Genomic DNA, 20,509 nt, shown 5'->3' on the forward strand with positions numbered 1-20,509 from the left:
TCCATCGCTCTCTGTCTTGGTAAAATAGTCCGTACACCGCCTGGGGGTATGTTGGGTCATTGTCCCATTAAGGCCAAACCACATGGGATTGCGTATCGCTGCAGTATGCTGTGGTAGCCATGCTGGTTGAGTGTGCCTTGAATTATAAATAGATCACAGATAGTGTCACCAGCAAAGCACCCCCCCCCCCCCCCCCCACACCATCACACCTCCTCCTCCATGCTTCACGTTGGGAAATACACATGCGGAGATCATCCGTTCACTCACACCGAGTCTCACAAAGACATGGCGGTTGGAACCAAAAATATCCAATTTGGACTCCAGACCAAAGAACAAATTTCCACTGGTCTAATCTCCATTGCTCATGTTTCTTGGCCCAAGAAAGTCTCTTCTTCTTATTGGTGTCCTTTGTAGTGGTAGTAGTAGTGGTTTCTTTGCAGCAAATCAACCATGAAGGCCTGATTCACACAGTCTCCTCTGAACAGTTGATGTTGAGATGTATCTGTGTCACGGCTTTTTTCCTGGGATGAAGGAGAGGACCAAAATGCAGCGCGGCTAGTGTTCAACATGTTTAATTAGATCAATAAACGGTACCACTAATACAAGTAACAAAATAACAAATGTGAAAACCGAGACAGCCCTATCTGGTGCAGACAAAACACAGAGAAAGGAAACAATCACCCACAAAATCTCAACACAAAAAACAAGCCTCCTATATATGATTCTCAATCAGGGACAACGATTGACAGCTGCCTCTGATTGAGAACCATATTAGGCTGGACACAGAAACAGACAAACTAGACACACAACATAGAATTCCCACCCAGCTCACGTCCTGACCAACACTAAACAAGCAAAACACATAAGAACTCTGGTCAGGACGTTACAATACCCCCCTCCTGAGGTGCGGACTCCGAACGCACCCCTAAAACTCAAGGAGGGTCTGTGTGGGCATCTGTCCGCGGTGGCGGCTCCGGCGCAGGACGAGGACACCACTCTACCACTGTCTTTGTCCCCCTCCTTAGCGTCCTTTGAGTGGCGACCCTCGCCCCCGACCTTGACCTAGGAATCCTCACCAAGGTCCCCACATAATTGATGAGACAGCTCAGGACAGAGAGGTAGCTCAGGACAGAGAGGCAACTCCGGACAGAGGGGCAACTCCGGACAGAGGGGCAACTCCGGACAGAGAGGCAGCTCTGGACTAATGGCAGCTCCGGACTGAATGGCAGCTCCGGACTGAATGGCAGCTCCGGACTGAGTGGCAGCTCCGGACTGAGTGGCAGCTCCGGACTGAGTGGCAGCTCCGGACTGAGTGGCAGCTCCGGACTGAGTGGCAGCTCCGGACTGAGTGGCAGCTCCGGACTGAGTGGCAGCTCAAGGCTGGAGGGCAGCTCATGACTGGAGGGCAGCTCATGACTGAGTGGCAGCTCATGACTGGAGGGCAGCTCATGACTGGAGGGCAGCTCATGACTGGCTGGCGGCTCTGGCAGCTCCTGACTGGCTGGCGGCTCTGGCAGCTCCTGACTGGCTGGCGGCTCTGGCAGCTCCTGACTGGCTGGCGGCTCTGGCAGCTCCTGACTGGCTGGCGGCTCTGGCAGCTCCTGACTGGCTGGCGACTCTGGCAGCTCCTGACTGGCTGGCGGCTCTGGCAGCTCCTGACTGGCTGGCGGCTCTGGCAGCTCCTGACTGGCTGGCGGCTCTGGCAGCTCCTGACTGGCTGGCTGGCGGCTCTGGCAGCTCCTGACTGGCTGGCGGCTCTGGCAGCTCCTGACTGGCTGGCGGCTCTGGCAGCTCCTGACTGGCTGGCTGGCTGCTCTGGCAGCTCCTGACTGGCTGGCTCTCTGGCAGCTCCTGACTGGCTGGCTGGCGGCTCTGGCAGCTCCTGACTGGCGGCTCTGGCAGCTCCTGACTGACGGACGGCTCTAGCGGCTCCTGACTGACGGACGGCTCTAACGGCTCGGGACAGACGGGCGGCTCTAATGGCTCGGGACAGACGGATGGCTCAGACGGCACTGGGCAGACGGATCGCTCAGACGGCACTGGGCAGACGGATGGCTCAGACGGCACTGGGCAGACGGATGGCTCAGACGGCACTGGGCAGGCAGGCAGCTCAGACGGCGCTGGGCAGACGAGCAGTGCAGGCGGCGTTGAGCAGACGAGCAGTGCAGGCGGCGTTGGGCAGACGGCCGACTCTGACCTGCTGAGGCGCACAGTAGGCCTGGTGCGTGGTACCGGAACTGGAGGTACCGGGCTGAGGGCACGCACCTCAGGGCGAGTGCGGGGAGAAGGAACAGTGCGTACAGGGCTCTGGAGATGCACAGGAGGCTTGGTGCCGGAACTGGAGGTACTGGGCTGGAGACACGCACCATAGGGAGAGTGCGTGGAGGAGGAACAGGGCTCTGGTTACGCACTGGAAGCCTGGTGCGTGGTGTAGGCACTGGTGGTACTGGGCTGGGGCCACGCACCATAAGGCGAGTGCGGGGTGCTGGAACTGGAGGTACTGGGCTGGGGCGGGAAGGTGGCGCCGGATATACCGGACCGTGCAGGCGTACTGGCTCCCTTGAGCACTGAGCCTGCCCAACCTTACCTGGTTGCATGCTCCCCGTAGCCCGACCAATGCGGGGAGGTGGAATAACCCGCACTGGGCTGTGTAGGCGAACCGGGGACACCATGCGTAAGGCTGGTGCCATGTACACCGGCCCGAGGAGACGTACTGGAGGCCAGATATGTTGAGCCGGCTTCATGGCACTTGGCTCAACGCTCAATCTAGCCCGGCCAGTGCGGGGAGGTGGAATAACCCGCACCGGGCTATGCACACGTACAGGAGACACTGTGCGCTCTTCCGCATAACACGGTGTCTGCCCGTACTCCCGCTCTTCACGGTAAGCATGAGAAGTGGGCGCAGGTCTCCTACCTGACTTCGCCACACTACCCTTTAGCCACCCCCCCCCCAATAAATTTTGGGGATTTCTTCTCGGGTTTCCGTGCTAGCCGCGTACCTTCATAACACCGGTTCCTCTCTCCGGTTGCCTCTGCTCTCCTAGCTGCCTCCAGCTGTTCCCATGGGAGGCGATCCTTTCCAGCCAGGATCTCCTCCCATGTGTAGCAACCCTTGCCGTCCAAAACGTCCTCCCAAGTCCATTTCTCCTGGTCCCGCTGCTGCTGCTGCTGTCGCTGCTGCCCGTTGCCACGCTGCTTGGTCCTAGTTTGGTGGGTGATTCTGTCACGGCTTTCTTCCTGGGATGAAGGAGAGGACCAAAATGCAGCGCGGCTAGTGTTCAACATGTTTAATTAGATCAATAAACGGTACCACTAATACAAGTAACAAAATAACAAATGTGAAAACCGAGACAGCCCTATCTGGTGCAGACAAAACACAGAGACAGGAAACAATCACCCACAAAATCCCAACACAAAACAAGCCTCCTATATATGATTCTCAATCAGGGACAACGATTGACAGCTGCCTCTGATTGAGAACCATATTAGGCTGGACACAGAAACAGACAAACTAGACACACAACATATAATTCCCACCCAGCTCACGTCCTGACCAACACTAAACAAGCAAAACACATAAGAACTCTGGTCAGGACGTTACAATCTGTTACTTCAACTCTGTGAAGCAATTATTTGGGCTGCAATTTCTGAGGCTGGTAACTCTAATGAGCTTATGCTCTGCAGCAGAGGTAACTCTGGGTCTTCCATTCCTGTGGCGGTCCTCATGAGAGCCAGTTTCATCATAGCACTTGATGGTTTTTGCGACTGCACTTGAAGAAACGGTCAAAGTTCTTGACATTTTCAATATTGACTGACCTTCATGTCTTAAAGTAATGATGGACTGTCATTTCTCTTTGCTTATTTGAGCTGTTCTTGCCATAATATGGCCGTTTTCTTTTACCAAATAGGGCTATCTTCTGTATACCACCACTAACTTGTCACAACACAACTGATTGGCTCAAACACATAAAGAAGGAAAGAAATTCAACAAATTAACTCTTAAGGCACACCTGTTAATTGAAATGCATTCCAGGTGACTACCCCATGAAGCTGGTTGAGAGAATGCCAAGAGTGTGCAAAGCTGTCATCAAGGCAAAGGGTGGCTTTTTGAAGAATCTCAAATATAAAATATATTTTAATTTGTTTAACACTTTTTTGGTTACTACAGTCATGGCCAAAAGTTTTGAGAATGACACAAATATAAATGTTCTGTCACGCCCTGACCTGAGATATCTCTGTTTTCTTTATATTTTGGTTAGGTCAGGGTGTGACTAGGGTGGATTACGCTAGTTTTTGTAATGTCTAGGGGTTTGTATTGTCTAGGGTTTTTGTATGTCTAGGGTTTTGTAGGTCTAGGTATTTGTATATTTATGGTGGCCTGATATGGTTCCCAATCAGAGGCAGCTGCTTATCGTTGTCTCTGATTGGGGATCATATTTAGGTAGCCATTTCCCCTTTGGTGTTTGTGGGTTCTTGTCTATCTGTAGTTGCCTGTCAGCACTCATTTGTATAGCTTCACTTTTTGTTATTTTGGTTAGTTTGTTCAGTGTTCATTCTTTTAATAATAAAGAATGTACGCATACCACGCTGCGCCTTGGTCCGATTCATACAACGCACGTGACATTTTCACAAAGTCTGCTGCCTCAGTTTGTATGATGGCAATTTGCATATACTCCAGAATGTTATGAAGAGTGATCAGATGAATTGCAATTAATTATCAAGTCCCTCTTTGCTATGCAAATGAACTGAATCCTGAAAAAACATTTCCACTGCATTTCAGCCCTGCCACAAAAGGACCAGCTGACATCATGTCATTGATTCTCTCGTTAACACAGGTGTGAGTGTTGACGAGGACAAGGCTGGAGATCACTCTGTCATGCTGATTGAGTTTGAATAACAGACTGGAAGCTTCAAAAGGAGGGTGGTGCTTGAAATCCTTGTTCTTCCTCTGTCAAACATGGTTACCTGCAAGGAAACACGCGCCGTCGTCATTGCTTTGCACAAAAAGGGCTTCACAGGCAAGGATATTGCTGCCAGTAAGATTGCATCTAAATCAACCATTTATCAGATCTTCAAGAACTTCAAGGAGAGCAGTTCAATTGTTGTGAAGAAGGCTTCAGGGCACCCAAGAAAGTCCAGCAAGCGCCAGGACCGTCTCCTAAAGTTGATTCAGCTGCGGGATCGGGGCACCACCAGTACAGAGTTTGCTCAGGAATGGCAGCAGACAGATGTGAGTGCATCTGCATGCACAGTGAGGCAAAGACTTTTGGAGGATGGCCTGGTGTCAAGAAGGGCAGCAAAGAAGCCACTTCTCTCCAGGAAAAACATCAGGGACATACTGATATTCTGCGAAATGTACAGGGATTGGACTGCTGAGGACTGGTGTAAAGTCATTTCTCTGACGAATCCCCTTTCCGATTGTTTGGGGCATCCGAAAAAAGCTTGTCCGGAGAAGACAAGGTGAGCACTACCATCAGTCCTGTGTCATGCCAACAGTAAAGCATCCTGAGACCATTCATGTGAGGGGTTGCTTCTCAGCCAAGGGAGTGGGCTTATTCACAATTTTGCCTAAGAACACAGCCATTAATAAAGAATGGTACCAGCACATCCTTCGAGAGCAACTTCTCCCAACCATCCAGGAACAGTTTGGTGATGAACAATGCCTTTTCCAGCATGATGGAGTACCTTGCCATAAGGAAAAAGTGATAACTAAGAGGCTCGGGAAACAAAACATCAATATTTTGGGTCCATGGCCAGGAAACTCCCCAGACCTTAATCCCATTGAGAACTTGTGGTCAATCCTCAAGAGGCGGGTGGACAAACAAAACCCCACAAATTCTGGCAAACTCCAAGCTTTGATTATGCAAGAATGGGCTGCCATCAGTCAGGATGTGGCCCAGAAGTTAATTGACAGCATGCCAGGGCAGATTGCAGAGGTCTTGAAAAAGAAGGTTCAACACTGCAAATATTGACTCTTTGCATCAACTTCATGTAATTGTTAATAAAAGCCTTTGACACTTATGAAATGCTTGTAATTATACTTCAGTATTCCATAGTAACATCTGACAAAAATATCTAAAGACACTGAAGCAGCAAACTTAGTGAAAATTAATATTTGTCATTCTCAAAACCTTTGGCCACGACTGTACATGATTCCATATGTGTTATTTCATAGTTTTGATGTCTTCACTGTTATTCTAAAAATGCAGAAAATAGTCAAATAAAGAAAACCCTTGAATGAGAAGGTGTTCTTAAACTGACCGGTAGTGTATATTCCGCCTTTATTTATCCTACGGTTCTGACTTGATGTACAGGGAGAACACTGTAAGAATGGCCCATGTTCTGAATTTTGTCGCTGTACATTTCAAAAGTGCTGAACAAATATATTGACTACGTTTGTTCTAGCTCACTCATGAATGTCTTAATCGAAATTAGGGACTGCCTCTTATCCACTTGTCATCCCCTTATGTTTTTTAAAAGGCAGTAAATGAGGCTGAATGAACTGTTTTGCTGCCAGACAAGGCTCCGCTGATTACCAGGTGTAGCAGTGGTAAGGTGTTGGGACTGCTGTTGGGACTCTGCTGTTGGGACAGCTTTATGAAGGCCCTAACAGTTTGTGTGCACCGGTTGTCACCGTTATAGTGCAATTAACGTATTGTTTAGTGTTGTGTAGTGGCTTTGTTGGCATGCATCCCACATTTTTTGGGGGGTTTGCCCTACCAAGATTTACATGCTAAAATCGCCACTGTTCCTGTCTCACTGGTATCAGATGTCAAAATGTCTTACATGTTTGTTTAGTCTACAAGCCAGGTGCTTTCCTAGCCAGAGAGGGAAATGGTAGGGGGATCAAAATTAGGTGCGCAGAAGAGGATTAGTCTGTTTTGAGGCAGTCTGTAATTTGGCAGCAGGCAGTGGAGTCCTTCTTTGTGTTGTTTACACAGACAATGTATTTATTTATTTATTTAACTAGGTAAGTCAGTTAAGAACAAATTCTTATTTACAATGACGGCCTACCAAAAGGCCTCCTGTGGGGACGGGGGCCGCGATAATAATAATAATACAAAAATATAGGACAAAACACACATCACGACAAGAGAGACAACACAACACTACATAAAGAGAGACCTAAGACAACAACATAGCGAGGCAGCAACACATGACAACACAGCATGGTAGCAACACAACATGACAACAGCATGGTAGCAACACAACATGGTAGCAGCACAAAACATAGTACAAACATTATTAGGCACAGACAACAGCACAAAGGGCAATAAGGTAGAGACAACAATACATCACGGAAAGCAGCCACAACTGTCAGTAAGAGTGTCCATGATTGAGTCATTGAATGAAGAGATTGAGATAAAAACTGTTCAGTTTGAGTGTTTGTTGCAGCTCGTTCCAGTCGCTAGTTGCAGCGAACTAAAAAGAGAAGTGACCCAGGGATGTGTGTGTTTGGGGACTTTTAACAAAATGTGACTGGCAGAACTGGTGTTGTATGTGGAGGATGAGGGCTGCAGTAGACATCTCAGATAGGGGGGAGTGAGGCCTAAGAGGGTTTTATAAATAAGAATAATATAATGGGTCTTTCGACAGGTATACAGAGGAGTATAGAGTGCAGTGATGTGTCCTATAAGGAGCATTGGTGACAAATCTGATGGCCGAATGGTAAAGAACATCTAGCTGCTCGAGAGCACCCTTGCCTGCTGATCTATAAATTATGTCTCCGTAATCTAGCATGGGTAGGATGGTCATCTGAATCAGGGTTAGTTTGGCAGCTGGGGTGAGGTTAGTTTGGCAGCTGGGGTGAAAGAGGAGCGATTACGATAGAGGAAACCAAGTCTAGATTTAACTTTAACCTGCAGCTTTGATATGTGCTGAGAAGGACAGTGTACAGTCTAGCCATACTCCCAGTCAGTATGATGCTTTTGTCAGGAACAGCCGGACCACTCACTAGATTGGACTATTTGATTGATCAGACCTGGGAAACAGTACTATCAGATTAGAACATTTGAGGTGCATGCATGGACACCTATGAACAGTAACGTCTCTGTACCTGTAAAAACATGTGGTTGATTATCTCTGCATCTCCACTCTCCTGCAGCTGTTCTGGGTCAGCATCCATCACCATTCTCCAGTCAAGATGAGGAGGCATATTGACAATTGTGTTAGCTAACAGAAACTGTGGAACAAATAGATGGACAGACACACATTGTAAGTTAGGTTAATGCTGTAAATGGACAACATAGCTATGGCTATTATCCTTGCAAAATGCATTTTATTTGTGGCTATGTAGCTAACGTTAACTAACATTAGCTTCTGCTATTTGCTTCAAGATGTGTTTAACATTGCATTGGGCGACGCAAAATACATTCAACAATGTATATGAATAACATATGGTGATATGTATTATTTTCCTTTTATCAGTAAGACATTAACTTTTACCTAACCTTTTTTTCATATACCCGCTACAACGTACTGTTTGGCTAGCTCACTTGCTATTTTAGCTAGCCATCTTCAACGGCTGCTCCAGTTGCTAAGTTACCGTTGACAACAGTCGTAAATCGATTCGTACAACTTCTTCTTCGTCTATGCGGTTTAACGGCGGTTGGCATCCAATTTGTTGCATTACCGCCACCTACTACACAGGAGTCCAACTCCCTTATACTTTACTTGAAAAATAAAAATGTACTAAGTAAATACCCTACCATCTAACACTATACTCACTCATTTCAAAATGATATAACATGAACACCCCCCTACTCCACTAATTAAATGTATATATTCCTACCTCATGCCATCACTCTGAAAGGATGGGACATCACCACTTAACACATCTATAAATCTATGCTAGGTAAAGCCCCGCCTTATCTCAGCTCACTGGTCACCATAGCAGCACCCACCCTTAGCACGCGCTCCAGCAGGTATATTTCACTTGTCACTCCCAAAGCCAATTCCTCCTTTGGTTGCCTTTCCTTCCAGTTCTCTGCTGCCAGTGACTGGAATGAATTGCAAACATCACTGAAGCCTCATATCTCCCTCACTAACTTTAAGCACCAGCTGTCAGAGCAGCTCACTGCACCTGTACATAGCCCATCCAACTACCTCATCCCTATTCTGTTATTTTCTTCTTCTTTCTCCTTTGCACCCCAGTATCACTACTTGCACATTCATCTTCTGCACATCTATCACTCCAGTGCCTAATTATTTCACCACTATGGCCTATTTATTGCCTTACCTCCCTTATCTAACCTCATTTGCACACACTGTATATAGACTTTTTTTCTATTGCGTTATTGACTGTATGTTTGTTTATTCCATGTGTAACTCTGTGTTGTTGTTTGTGTCGCACTGCTTTGCTTAATCTTGGCCAGGTCGCAGTTGTAAATGAGAACTTGTTCTCAACTAGCCTACCTGGTTAAATAATGGTGAAATAAAAAAATCCTGTAACTCTTCTGCTGTCAAGTCTCGCACACCCAAATACCTCTCTGCAGCTGCCACCACAACTTCAATTTTCTCTGAGACTTCCGATCCGTCCCTGCAGTACAATTGATAACCATTGATATAAATGCTAAAAATCCAATCTTACTGAAACTTTTCACTTTTTGGCCTATCCCTCTGTGCTGGTATATCTCTACTACTCTCCCCACTCCTCCCCCTTAACCCATCTTCCTCTACTTTCTTCACTGCCTCAACATATGACAACTTCTGCTCTACTCTACCCCTGGAAACCCCACCTGCCTCTCTCGCATGGGACATTTCTGATCCCCAGCTCCAAGGGCACCCCTAAAATTAACACATTCCACTACTTTCCCCAATACTACACATTCCTTTGTCTCATGCCCTTCTGCACATTTCTCACACCTTGGACCCTACCGTCTACACACTGCTGCCACATGCCCATAAGCTTAACACCTGTAGCGTCTTAATGTATTCGGCACATACGCTCGTACAGTATAACTTATATATCCTAACTTCACTTTGGCAGGCAAAGACTCAACTTCAAAACTCAAAAGAACAGATAATGACTCTTCTGTTTCCTCACTCTCGCCACCCTGTCTACACGTCACATACAACGGGGATCTTTGCCCTCAGATGGTAAATTCGTACAACCTGCTACTTTACGGCTGATAACGTCGTGACACTGCTGCAAAAGCTATTCAGCGAGCCAAAGCGCCTTCCGTCCTCTTTAAAACACGTTTCAAGTTTTATAGAAAATACATTGTATTCTCCACTTTATTTTTTATATTTTTTATAGTGTCATTGGATTTGTGACAACAACATTATAGTCACGGCTGTTTCAGAAATCAATGCCACTTTTTACCTTCAACTTTGCCCCGGAAATGGTTTGGGATTTATTGCTAGCCTTTTTGGGAGTTTTTATGTTCCTAGTTGTTAGCGTATGCAACATTAGAATGTCAATGGCCGATAAAATACTCTAATTCACGTATGTTTCTGTATTTTCACACTAATTCTAACATTGTTATTGAACATAACATTTTAGGAAATGTAAACAATTTTTATCAGTAGTTTGTAAACGAGATAAGTCAAATGTTAGATATCCAAACATTTTACCGAGTTTAACCGACGTAGAACTAGCAGGCGTAGAAATACTTACAGTAGCTAGCTAACGTTAGTTGTTGTTATGCGTCTAATTCGTCGCAATTACTGTCTAGCTACATGATAATGTTTGACGTTTATTGAAGTTAAATGTAACATGTATAACTAACATGACTGAAACGGCATGATTCCAATCGAATCGTTTTCTCGATGGATAGCTTAGCTAACTAGTGAGGAACTAAGCTAACTAATGCCAGGGACTAGAGCTAGCACACTACATTGTAGCCTTTCAAGTTTTAATATGATCTCCCTGGTCATCATCGTTAGTATTAATCGAATCTGTCTGCGTTGTATGGGAACATGAATCAGAGTTTACTAGAAGGCATACATTGTTGTGATGCCAGTCTCTTGTCACCAGGCTGTGGCATTGGCATCCTAGCAAATCTGGGCTGGACACATTGTATGTGTGAACCATAATGTGATATTGAACAAAGACATCCTCTAGTCTGATCTCTTCTGTCCTGCTCTTACTTCCTTTATCACAGTGATCAATGAAGCCGTTTGTCAGCGATGGCTGTCGTGTCGTGGATGGAGATCTTGCTTTTGACTGGACTGGTGGTGGGGTGTTACTGGAACAGCCTGTCCTGCGGCTTTGTGTTCGATGATGTCTCAGCCATCCTGGACAACAAGGACCTGCGGCCTGCCACCCCTCTCCGCAACCTCTTCCTCAATGACTTCTGGGGCACGCCCATGGCTGAGGTGATTTGAATCTGTCTGGTGCACTAGATTACCCATCACATGTCATGCAACCAATGACTATATATATATTTAATAAATTTTTTATTTTACCTTTATGTAACTAGGCAAGTCAGTTAACAACAAATTCTTATGAATTGACAAAGCCATCGACTGTGACACCATTCATTACTATGTGAAGAGTTTCTACACCCAGAGGTGCAACATCGCAAGACTTTTGAGAAAGCTTGCCAAGCAGACGAGGCTGGGGTTTGAGACGTCAATGATTGAAGCAAAACATTATTCCGTAGTTTATTTTTTAAACCTGAAGGGCACAACCTAGATTCAAGCCGCTGTCTTAAAGCAAATCAAATACAACTTTATTTGTCACATGCGCCGAATACAACAAGTGTAAACCTTAACGTGAAATGCTTACAAGCCCTTAACCAAGAGTGCAGTTTAAGTAGAGTTAATAAAATATTTACCAAATAAACTAAAGTAAAAAGTAACACAATAAAATAACAATAACGAGGCTATAAACGGGGTACCGGTACCGCGTCACTATGCGGGTTACAGGTTAGTTGAGGTAATTTGTACATGTAGGTAGGGGTGAACTGACTGCATAGATAATAAACAGTGAGTAGCAGCAGTGTACAAAACAAATGGAGGAGGGGTGGGGTCAATGTAAATTGTCCGGTGGCATTTTTGAGTAATTGTTCAGCAGTCTTATGGCTTGGGGGTAGAAGCTGTTAAGGAGCCTTTTGGTCCGAGACTTTCCGCTCCATTACCACTTGTCGTGCGGTAGCAGAGAGAACAGTCCTTGACTGGGTGGCTGAAGTCTTTGACAATTTTTAGGGCTTTGCTCTTACACCGCCTGGTATAGACGTCCTGAATGGCAGGAAGTTGGCCTCAGTGATTTGAATGGCCGTATGCACTACCCTCTGGAGTGCCTTACGGTCGGAGGCTAAGCAGTTACCATACCAGGCAGTGATGTAACCAGTCAGGATGGTCTCAACGGTGCAGCTGTAGAATTTTGAGGATCTAGGGACCCATGCCAAATCTTTTTGTCGTGCCCTCTTCACTACTGTAGTTGAACGTGTTATTACTCCAACCTCGTGAAAGTGACACTGATTACCATTAGACCCGATAATGTGTTTCTATCTATGATTTTTTTTTAAGTGTGTGTGTGTATATATACAGTTGAAGTCGTAAGTTTACATACACTTAGGTTGGAGTCATTAAAACTAGTTTTTCAACCACTCCACAAATGTCTTGATAACAAACTATAGTTTTGGCAAGTCGGTTAGGACATCTTCTTTGTGCATGACAGTAATTTTTCCAACACTTGTTTACAAACAGATTATTTCACTTATAATTCACTATCACAATTAGAGTGGGTCAGAAGTTTACATACACTAAGTTGACTGTGCCTTTAAACAGTTTGGAAAATGCCCAAAAATTATGTCATTGCTTTAGAAGCTTCTGATAGGCTAATTGACATCATTTGAGTCAATTGGAGGTGTTCCTGTGGATGTATTTCAAGACCTAACTTCAAACTCAGTGCCTCTTTGCTTGACATCATGGGAAAATCAAAAGAAATCAACCAAGACCTCAGAAAATAAATTGTAGACCTCCACAAGTCTGGTTCATCCTTGGGAGCAATTTCCAAACGCTTGAAGGTACCACGTTCATCTGTACAAACAACAGTACGCAAGTATAAACACCATGGGACCACGCAGCCGTCATATCGCTCAGGAAGGAGACGCATTCTGTCTCCTAGAGATGAACGTACTTGGTGCGAAAAGTGCAAATCAATCCCAGAACAACAGCAAAGGACCTTGTGAAGATGCTGGAGGAAACAGGTACAAAGGTATCTATATCCACAGTAAAACAAGTCCCATATTGAAATAACCTGAAAGGCTGCTCAGGAAGGAAGAAGCCACTGCTCCAAAGCCGCCATAAAAAAGCCAGACTACGGTTTGCAACTGCACATGGGGACAAAGATTGTACTTTTTGGAGAAATGTCCTCTGGTCTGATGAAACAAAAATAGAACTGTTTGGCCATAATGACCATAGTTATGTTTGGAGGAAAAAGGATGAGGCTTGTAAGCCGAAGAACACAATCCCAACCGTGAAGCACGGGGGTGGCAGCATCATGTTGTGGGGGTGCTTTGCTGCAGGAGGGACTGGTGCTCTTCACAAAATAAATGGCATGATGAGGTAGGAAAATTATGTGGATATATTGAAGCAACATCTCAAGACATCAGTCAGGAAGTTAAACCCCAAACGTACTTCCAAAGTTGTGGCAGAATGATTAAAGCCAGTTTGCGCTGTTCTGTTAAGGTAGTAGTACACAGCGTTGTAGAAAATCTTCAGTTTCTTGGCAACTTCTCACATGGAATAGCCATCATTTCTCAGAACAAGAATGGACTGAGAAGTTTCAGAGGGAAGGTCTTTGTTTCTGTCCATTTTGAGCCTGTAAGCGAACCCACAAATGCTGATGCGCCAGATACTCAACTAAAGAAGGACAGTTTTATTGCTGCTTTAATCAGGACAACAGTTTTAAGCTGTGTTAACGTAATTGCAAAAGAGTTTTCTAATGATCAGTTACTCTTTTAAAATGATAAACTTGGATTAGCTAACACAATGTGCCATTGGAACACAGGAGTGATGGTTGCTGATAATGGGCATTTGTACACCTATGTAGATATTCCATAAATCTGCTGTTTCCAGCTACAATAGTCATTTACAACATTAACAATGTCTACACTGTATTTCTGATACATTTTGTTATTTTAATGGACAACTTGTTTTGCATTTCTTTAAAAAAATAAGCACATTTCTAAGTGACCCCAAACTTTTGAACGGTAGTGAATGTTAACTCACTCTCTCAACGGTCAAAAGTTTTAGAACACCTACTCAAATCAAATTTTGTTTGTCACATGCGCCTAATACAACCGGTGTAGACCTTACAGTGAAATGCTTACTTACAAGCCTTTAACCTCTACGGACCACCCATCCCGGATCCGGGATCATTCTCATCAGAAAAGCTGCCTAGCATAGCCTAGCCTAGCGCCACAGGGATATCATATAATTTCATGAAATCACAAGTCCAATACAGCAAATGAAAGATATGAATCCAGCCAACATGTCCGATTTTTAAAAATCTTTTACAGCGAAAACACAACATATATATTTATGTTAGCTCACCACAATAGCCCAAAACACAACGCCATTTTTTCACCGTAAAGATAGCTTTCACAAAACCCACAAATAGAGATAAAATTAATCACTAACCTTTGAACAACTTCATCAGATGACAGTCTTATGACATGTTATACAATACTTTTATGTTTTGTTCGAAAATGTGCATATTTATAGCTACAAATTGGGGTTTTACATTGCCGCCATGGTCACAAATGGCACCAAAATGTCCGGAGAAATTTTAGACAGCCACGTAATCTAACAGAAAAAAACTCCTCATAAACTTTGCTGAAAAATACATGTTGCACATATAATTAAAGATACACTGGTTCTTAATGCAACCGCTGTGTTAGATTTAAAAAAAATAACTTTAGTACAAAGCACAGCATGCAATAATCTGAGACAGCGCTCAGCCATTCTCTGCCATGTTGGAGTCCAAAGAGTCCACAAAATTACAAAATAACATCATAAATATTCCCTTACCTTTGATGAACTTTCATCAGAATAGTTCCACAATAAATCGCTGTTTTGTTTTAGAATGTCCATTTCTTCTGTCGAATTAGCAACTTTGGCTAGCATGGTGTAGCTCACGTGTCCATGAAGATTTTACGCATGAACGAAAAATTCAAAAAGTGATAATAAAAGTCGAATAAACTGGTCAAACTCAGTTGAGAATCCATCTTTAGGATGTTTTTCACAAATATATCCAATAACGTCCCAGACGGAGCATTTCTTCCTGTCTACCTAACGCATTGCAGACAAAGATATGACAAACCTAAGTGCGTAGCCGAATACTGCCAATATGGCTGACCTCTCACTCCAATGACTCATCCGGTCCCAAATAAGGCTAGACACTTCATTCCACGTTCTACTGCCTGTTGACATCTAGTGGAAGGCGTATGAAGTGCCTACAGATCCATAAATACAAGGCAATTGAATAGGCGATGCCTTTCACAGAGACCCATTTCAGAATTTTCACTTCCTGTTTGGAAGTTTGCCTGCCAAATGAGTTCTGTTTTACTCACAGATATAATTCAAACCGTTTTAGAAACTTCAGTGTTTTCTATCCAATAGTAATAATAATATGCATATCATATGATCTAGGACAGAGTACGAGGCCGTTTAAATTGGGCACAATTTTATCCAGAAGTGAAAAGGGCGCCCCCTATTTAACCAACAATGCAGTTTTAAGAGAAAAATAAGTGTTAAGTAATTTTTATTTTTTTATAATTAAAGAGCAGCAGTAAGATAACAATAGTTAGGCTATATACAGGGGGTACCGGTCCAGAGTCAATGTGCGGGGGCACCAGTTAGTCGAGCTAATATGTACATGTTGAGTTATTAAAGTGACTATGCATAGATAATAACAGAGTAGCAGCAGTGTAAAAGAGGGACGGGGGTGGGGGCAATGTAAATAGTCCGGGTGGCCTTTTGATTAGATGTTCAGGAGTCTTATGGCTTGGGGGTAGAAGCTGTTTAGAATCCTTTTGGAGCTAGACTTGGCGCTCCGGTACCGCTTGCCGTGCGGTAGCAGAGAGAACAGTCCTGGAGTCTTTCTCAATTTTTAGGTCCTTCCTGTGACACCGCCTGGTATAGAGGTCCTGGATGACAGGAAGCTTGGCCCCAGTGATGTGAATGACCGTAAGCCCTCTGGAGTGCAGGCAGGATGCTCTCGATGGTGCAGCTGTTTAATTATTTGAGGATCCATGCCAAATCTTTTTAGTCTCCTGACTTAATTTCTTTATTTTAATTTCACCTTTATTTAACCAGGTAAGCTAGTTGAGAACAAGTTCTCATTTACAACTGCGACCTGGCCAAGATAAAGCAAAGCAGTGCGACACAGAGTTACACATGGAATAAACAAGCGTACAGTCAATAACACAATAGAAAAAAAGAAAGTCTATATACAGTGTGTGCAAATGGCGTGAGGAGTTAAGGCAATAAATAGGCCATAGTAGCGATAGATGAGCTGATGATGATGATGTGCAAGTAGTGATACTGGTGTGCAAAAGAGCAGAAAAGTAAATGAAACAATATGGGTTGAGGTAGGTAGATTGGGTGGGCTATTTACAGATGGACTATGTACAGCTGCAGCGATCGGTTAGCTGCTCAGATAGCTGATGTTTAAAGTTAGTGAGGGAAATGTAAGTCTCCAGCTTCAGCGATTTTTGCAATTCGTTCCAGTCACTGGCAGCAGAGAACTGGAAGGAAAGGCGGCCAAAAGAGGTGCTGGCTTTGGAGATGACCAGTGAGGTATACCTGCTGGAGCGCGTGATACGGGTGGGTGTTGCTATAGTGAGCTGGGGTAAGGCGGAGCTTTACCTAGCATAGACTTATAGATGACCTGGAGCCAGTGGGTCTGGCTACGAATATGTAGCGAGGGCCAGCCAACTAGAGCATACAAGTCGCAGTGGTGGGTGGTATAAGGGGCTTTGGTAACAAAACGGATGGCACTGTGATAGACTGCATCCAGTTTGCTGAGTAGAGTATTGGAAGCTATTTTGTAGATGACATCGCCAAAGTCAAGGATCGGTAGGATAGTCCGTTTTACTAGGTTAAGTTTGGCGGCGTGAGTGAAGAAGGCTTTGTTGCGAAATAGAAAGCTGATTCTAGATTTGATTTTGGATTGGAGATCTTTGATATGAGTCTAGAAGGAGAGTTTACAGTCAAGCCAGACACCTAGGTATTTGCAGTTGTCCACATATTCTAGGTCAGAACCGTCCAGAGTAGTGACGCTAGTTGGGCGGGCAGGTGTGGGCAGCGAACGGTTGAAAAGTATGCATTTGGTTTTACTAGCGTTTAAGAGCAGTTGGAGGCCACGGAAGGAGAGTTGTATGGCATTGAAGCTTGTTTGGAGGTTAGTTAACAGTGTCCAAAGAAGGGCCAGATGTATACAGAATGGTGTCGTCTGCATAGAGGTGGATCAGGGAATCACCCGCAGCAAGAGCGACATCGTTGATATACACAGAGAAAAGAGTCGGCCCAAGAATTGAACCCTGTGGTACCCCATAGACTGCCAGAGGTCCGGACAACAGGCCCTCCGATTTGACACACTGAACTCTGTCTGCGAAGTAGTTGGTGAACCAGGCGAGGCAGTCATTTGAGAAACCAAGGCTATTGAGTCTGCCGATAACAATACGGTGATTGACAGAGTCGAAAGCCTTGGCCAGGTCGATGAAGACACCTGCACAGTACTGTCTTTTATCGATGGCGGTTATGATATCATTTAGTACCTTGAGCGTGGCTGAGGTGCACTCGTGACCAGCTCGGAAACCGGATTGCACAGCGGAGAAGGTACGGTGGGATTCGAAATGGTCATTGATCTGTTTGTTAACTTGGCTTTCGAAGACTTTAGAACGGCAGGGCAGGATGGATATAGGTCTATAACAGTTTGGGTCTAGAGTGTCACTCCCTTTGAAGAGGGGGATGACCGCGGCAGCTTTCCAATCTTTAGGGATCTCGGACGATACGAAAGAGAGGTTGAACAGACTGGTAATAGGGGTTGCAACAATGGCTGCGGATGGTTTTAGAAAGAGAGGGTCCAGATTGTCTAGCCCAGCTGATTTGTACGGGTCCAGGTTTTGCAGCTCTTTCAGAACATCTGCTATCTGGATTTGGGTGAAGGAGAAGCTGTGGAGGCTCGGGCAAGTAGCTGCGGGGGTGCGGAGCTGTTGGCCGGAGTTGGGGTAGCCAGGGGGAGAATAGGCTTTGTTCTGCCCTCTTCAGGACTGTCTTGGTGTGTTTCGACCATGATAATTTGTTGGTGTAGACACCAAGGAACTTGAATCTCTCAACCTGCTCCACTACAGCCTTGTTGATGAGAATGGGGGCTTGCTCTGTCCTTCTTTTCCTGCAATCCACAATCATCTCCTTTGTCTTGATCACGTTGAGGGAGATGTTGTTGTCCTGGCACCACACGGCCAAGTCTCTGACCTCCTCCCTATAGCCTGTCTCATCGTTGTCTGTGATCTGGCCTGCCAATGTTGTGACATCGGCCAGCTTAATGATGGTGTTGGAGTTGTGACTGGACTTATTCAAGGGTTTTTCTTTATTTTTACTTTTTTCTACGTTGTAGAATAATAGTGAAGACATCAAAACTATGAAATCACACACATGAAATCATGTAGTAACCAAAAATTGTTAAACAAATCAAAATAAATGTGAGATTCTTCAAAGTAGCCACCCTTTGCCTTGATAACAGCTTTGCACACTCTTGGCATTCTCTTATCCAGCTTCACCTGGAATGCTTTTCCAATGGTCTTGAAGGAGTTCCCACATATGCTGAGCACTTGTTGGCTGCTTTTCCTTCACTCTACGGTCCAACTCATCCCAGACCATCTCAATTGGGTTGAGGTTGTGTGATTGTGGAGGCCAGGCCATCTGATGCAGCACTTTGTTACTCTCCTTCTTGGTCAAATTATCCTTAAACAGCCTGGAGGTGTGTTGGGTCATTGTCCTGTTGAAAAACAAATGATAGTCCCACTAAGCGCAAACCTGATGGGATGGCGTATTGCTGCAGAATGCTGTGGTAAGCCATGCTGGTTAAGTGTGAATTTGAAATATATCACTGACAATGTTACCAGCAAAGCACCATCACACCCCCTCCATGCTTCACAGTGGGAACCACACGTGGAGATCATCCGTTCACCTGCTCTGCGTCTCACAAAGACAGAGCAGTTGGAATCAAAAACCTAAAATTCTTACTCATCAGTCCAAAGGACAGATGTCCACCAGGCTAATGTCCATTTCTCGTGTTTCTTGGCCCAAGCACGTCTCTTTGTATTGGTGGGCCAAAATTACTCCACAGCGATGTGAACTACTCATTGCTAGTTATTGCAAACGCATGATTGCAGTTGTTGCTGCTGAGGGTGGCACAACCATTTATTAGGTTTAGGGGGCAATTACTTTATCACATAGGGCCATGAAGGTTCGGATAGCTTTTTTTCCCTTAATAAATAAAATTATCACTTAACTGCATTTTCTGTTTACTTGGGTAATATTACAAATGGTTTGATCTGAAACATTTAAATGTGACGTGCAAAAACATAAGGAATCAGGAAGGGGTAAAATACTTTTTCAAAGCACTGTATTTCAGCTTTTATTTCTTTCATCACATTCCCAGTGGGTCAGAAGTTTACATACACTCAATTAGTATTTGGTAGCATTGCCTTTAAATTGTTTAACTTGGGTCAAATGTTTCGGGGAGTCTTCCACAAGCTTCCCACAATAAGTTTGGTGAATTTTGGCCCATTCGTCCTGACAGCTGGTGTAACTGAGTCAAGTTTGTTGGCCTCCTTGCTCACACATGCTTTTTCAGTTCTGCCCACACATTTTCTATAGGATTGAGGTCAGAGCTTTGTGATGGCCACTCCAATACCTTGACTTTGTTATCCTTAAGCCATTTTGCCACAACTTTGGAAGTATGTTTGGGGTCATTGTCCATTTGGAACCAAGCTTTAACTTCCTGACTGATGTCTTGATGTTGGCTTCAATGTATCCACATAATTTTCCATCCCAGGATGCCATCTATTTTGTGAAGTGCACCAGTCCCTCCTGCAGCAAAGCACCCCCACAACATGATGCTGCCACCCCTGTGCTTCACGGTTGGGATGGTGTTCTTCAGCTTGCAAGCCTCCCCCTTTCTACTCCAAACATAATTGTCATTATGGCCAAACAGTTCTATTTTTGTTTCATCAGACCAGAGGACATTTCTCCAAAAAGTACGATCTTTGTCCTCATGTGCAGTTGCAAACCGTAGTCTGGCTTTTTTATGGCGGTTTTGGAGCAGTGGCTTCTTCCTTGCTGAGCGGCCTTTCAGGTTATGTCGATATAGGACTTGTTTTACTGTGTATATAGATAATTTTGCACCTGTTTCCTCCAGCATCTTCACAAGGTCCTTTGCTGTTGTTCAGGGATTGGTTTGAACCAAAGTACATTCATCTCCAGGAGATACCTGAGCCATATGACGCCTGCGTGGTCCCATGGTGTTTTTACTTGCGTACTATTGTTT

At 44.7% G+C, this 20,509-nt stretch overlaps 2 protein-coding genes across 2 annotated transcripts in view; one reads left to right on the top strand and one right to left on the bottom strand.

Annotated features, from left to right (window-relative positions):
• Nucleotides 1–10,064, bottom strand: part of cep290 (centrosomal protein 290) — a 57,071-nt gene extending 47,007 nt beyond the window's left edge. Inside the window, exons 1-2 of the mRNA XM_071416066.1 lie at nt 8,451–10,064; nt 8,057–8,182 (exon numbers count right to left, since the gene is read on the bottom strand). Of these exons, the coding sequence (XP_071272167.1) occupies nt 8,057–8,155 (99 nt within the window). The 5' untranslated portion in view covers nt 8,156–8,182; nt 8,451–10,064. The remainder of the gene's footprint in view (nt 1–8,056; nt 8,183–8,450) is intronic.
• A 177-nt stretch (nt 10,065–10,241) lies between these two features.
• tmtc3 (transmembrane O-mannosyltransferase targeting cadherins 3) overlaps nt 10,242–20,509 on the top strand; it is a 136,974-nt gene continuing 126,706 nt past the window's right edge. The window contains exons 1-2 of the mRNA XM_071416073.1: nt 10,242–10,447; nt 11,106–11,319. Of these exons, the coding sequence (XP_071272174.1) occupies nt 11,131–11,319 (189 nt within the window). The 5' untranslated portion in view covers nt 10,242–10,447; nt 11,106–11,130. The remainder of the gene's footprint in view (nt 10,448–11,105; nt 11,320–20,509) is intronic.

Source organism: Salvelinus alpinus, chromosome 9 (assembly GCF_045679555.1).
Source record: "Salvelinus alpinus chromosome 9, SLU_Salpinus.1, whole genome shotgun sequence".
NCBI classification, from domain to species: domain Eukaryota; kingdom Metazoa; phylum Chordata; class Actinopteri; order Salmoniformes; family Salmonidae; genus Salvelinus; species Salvelinus alpinus.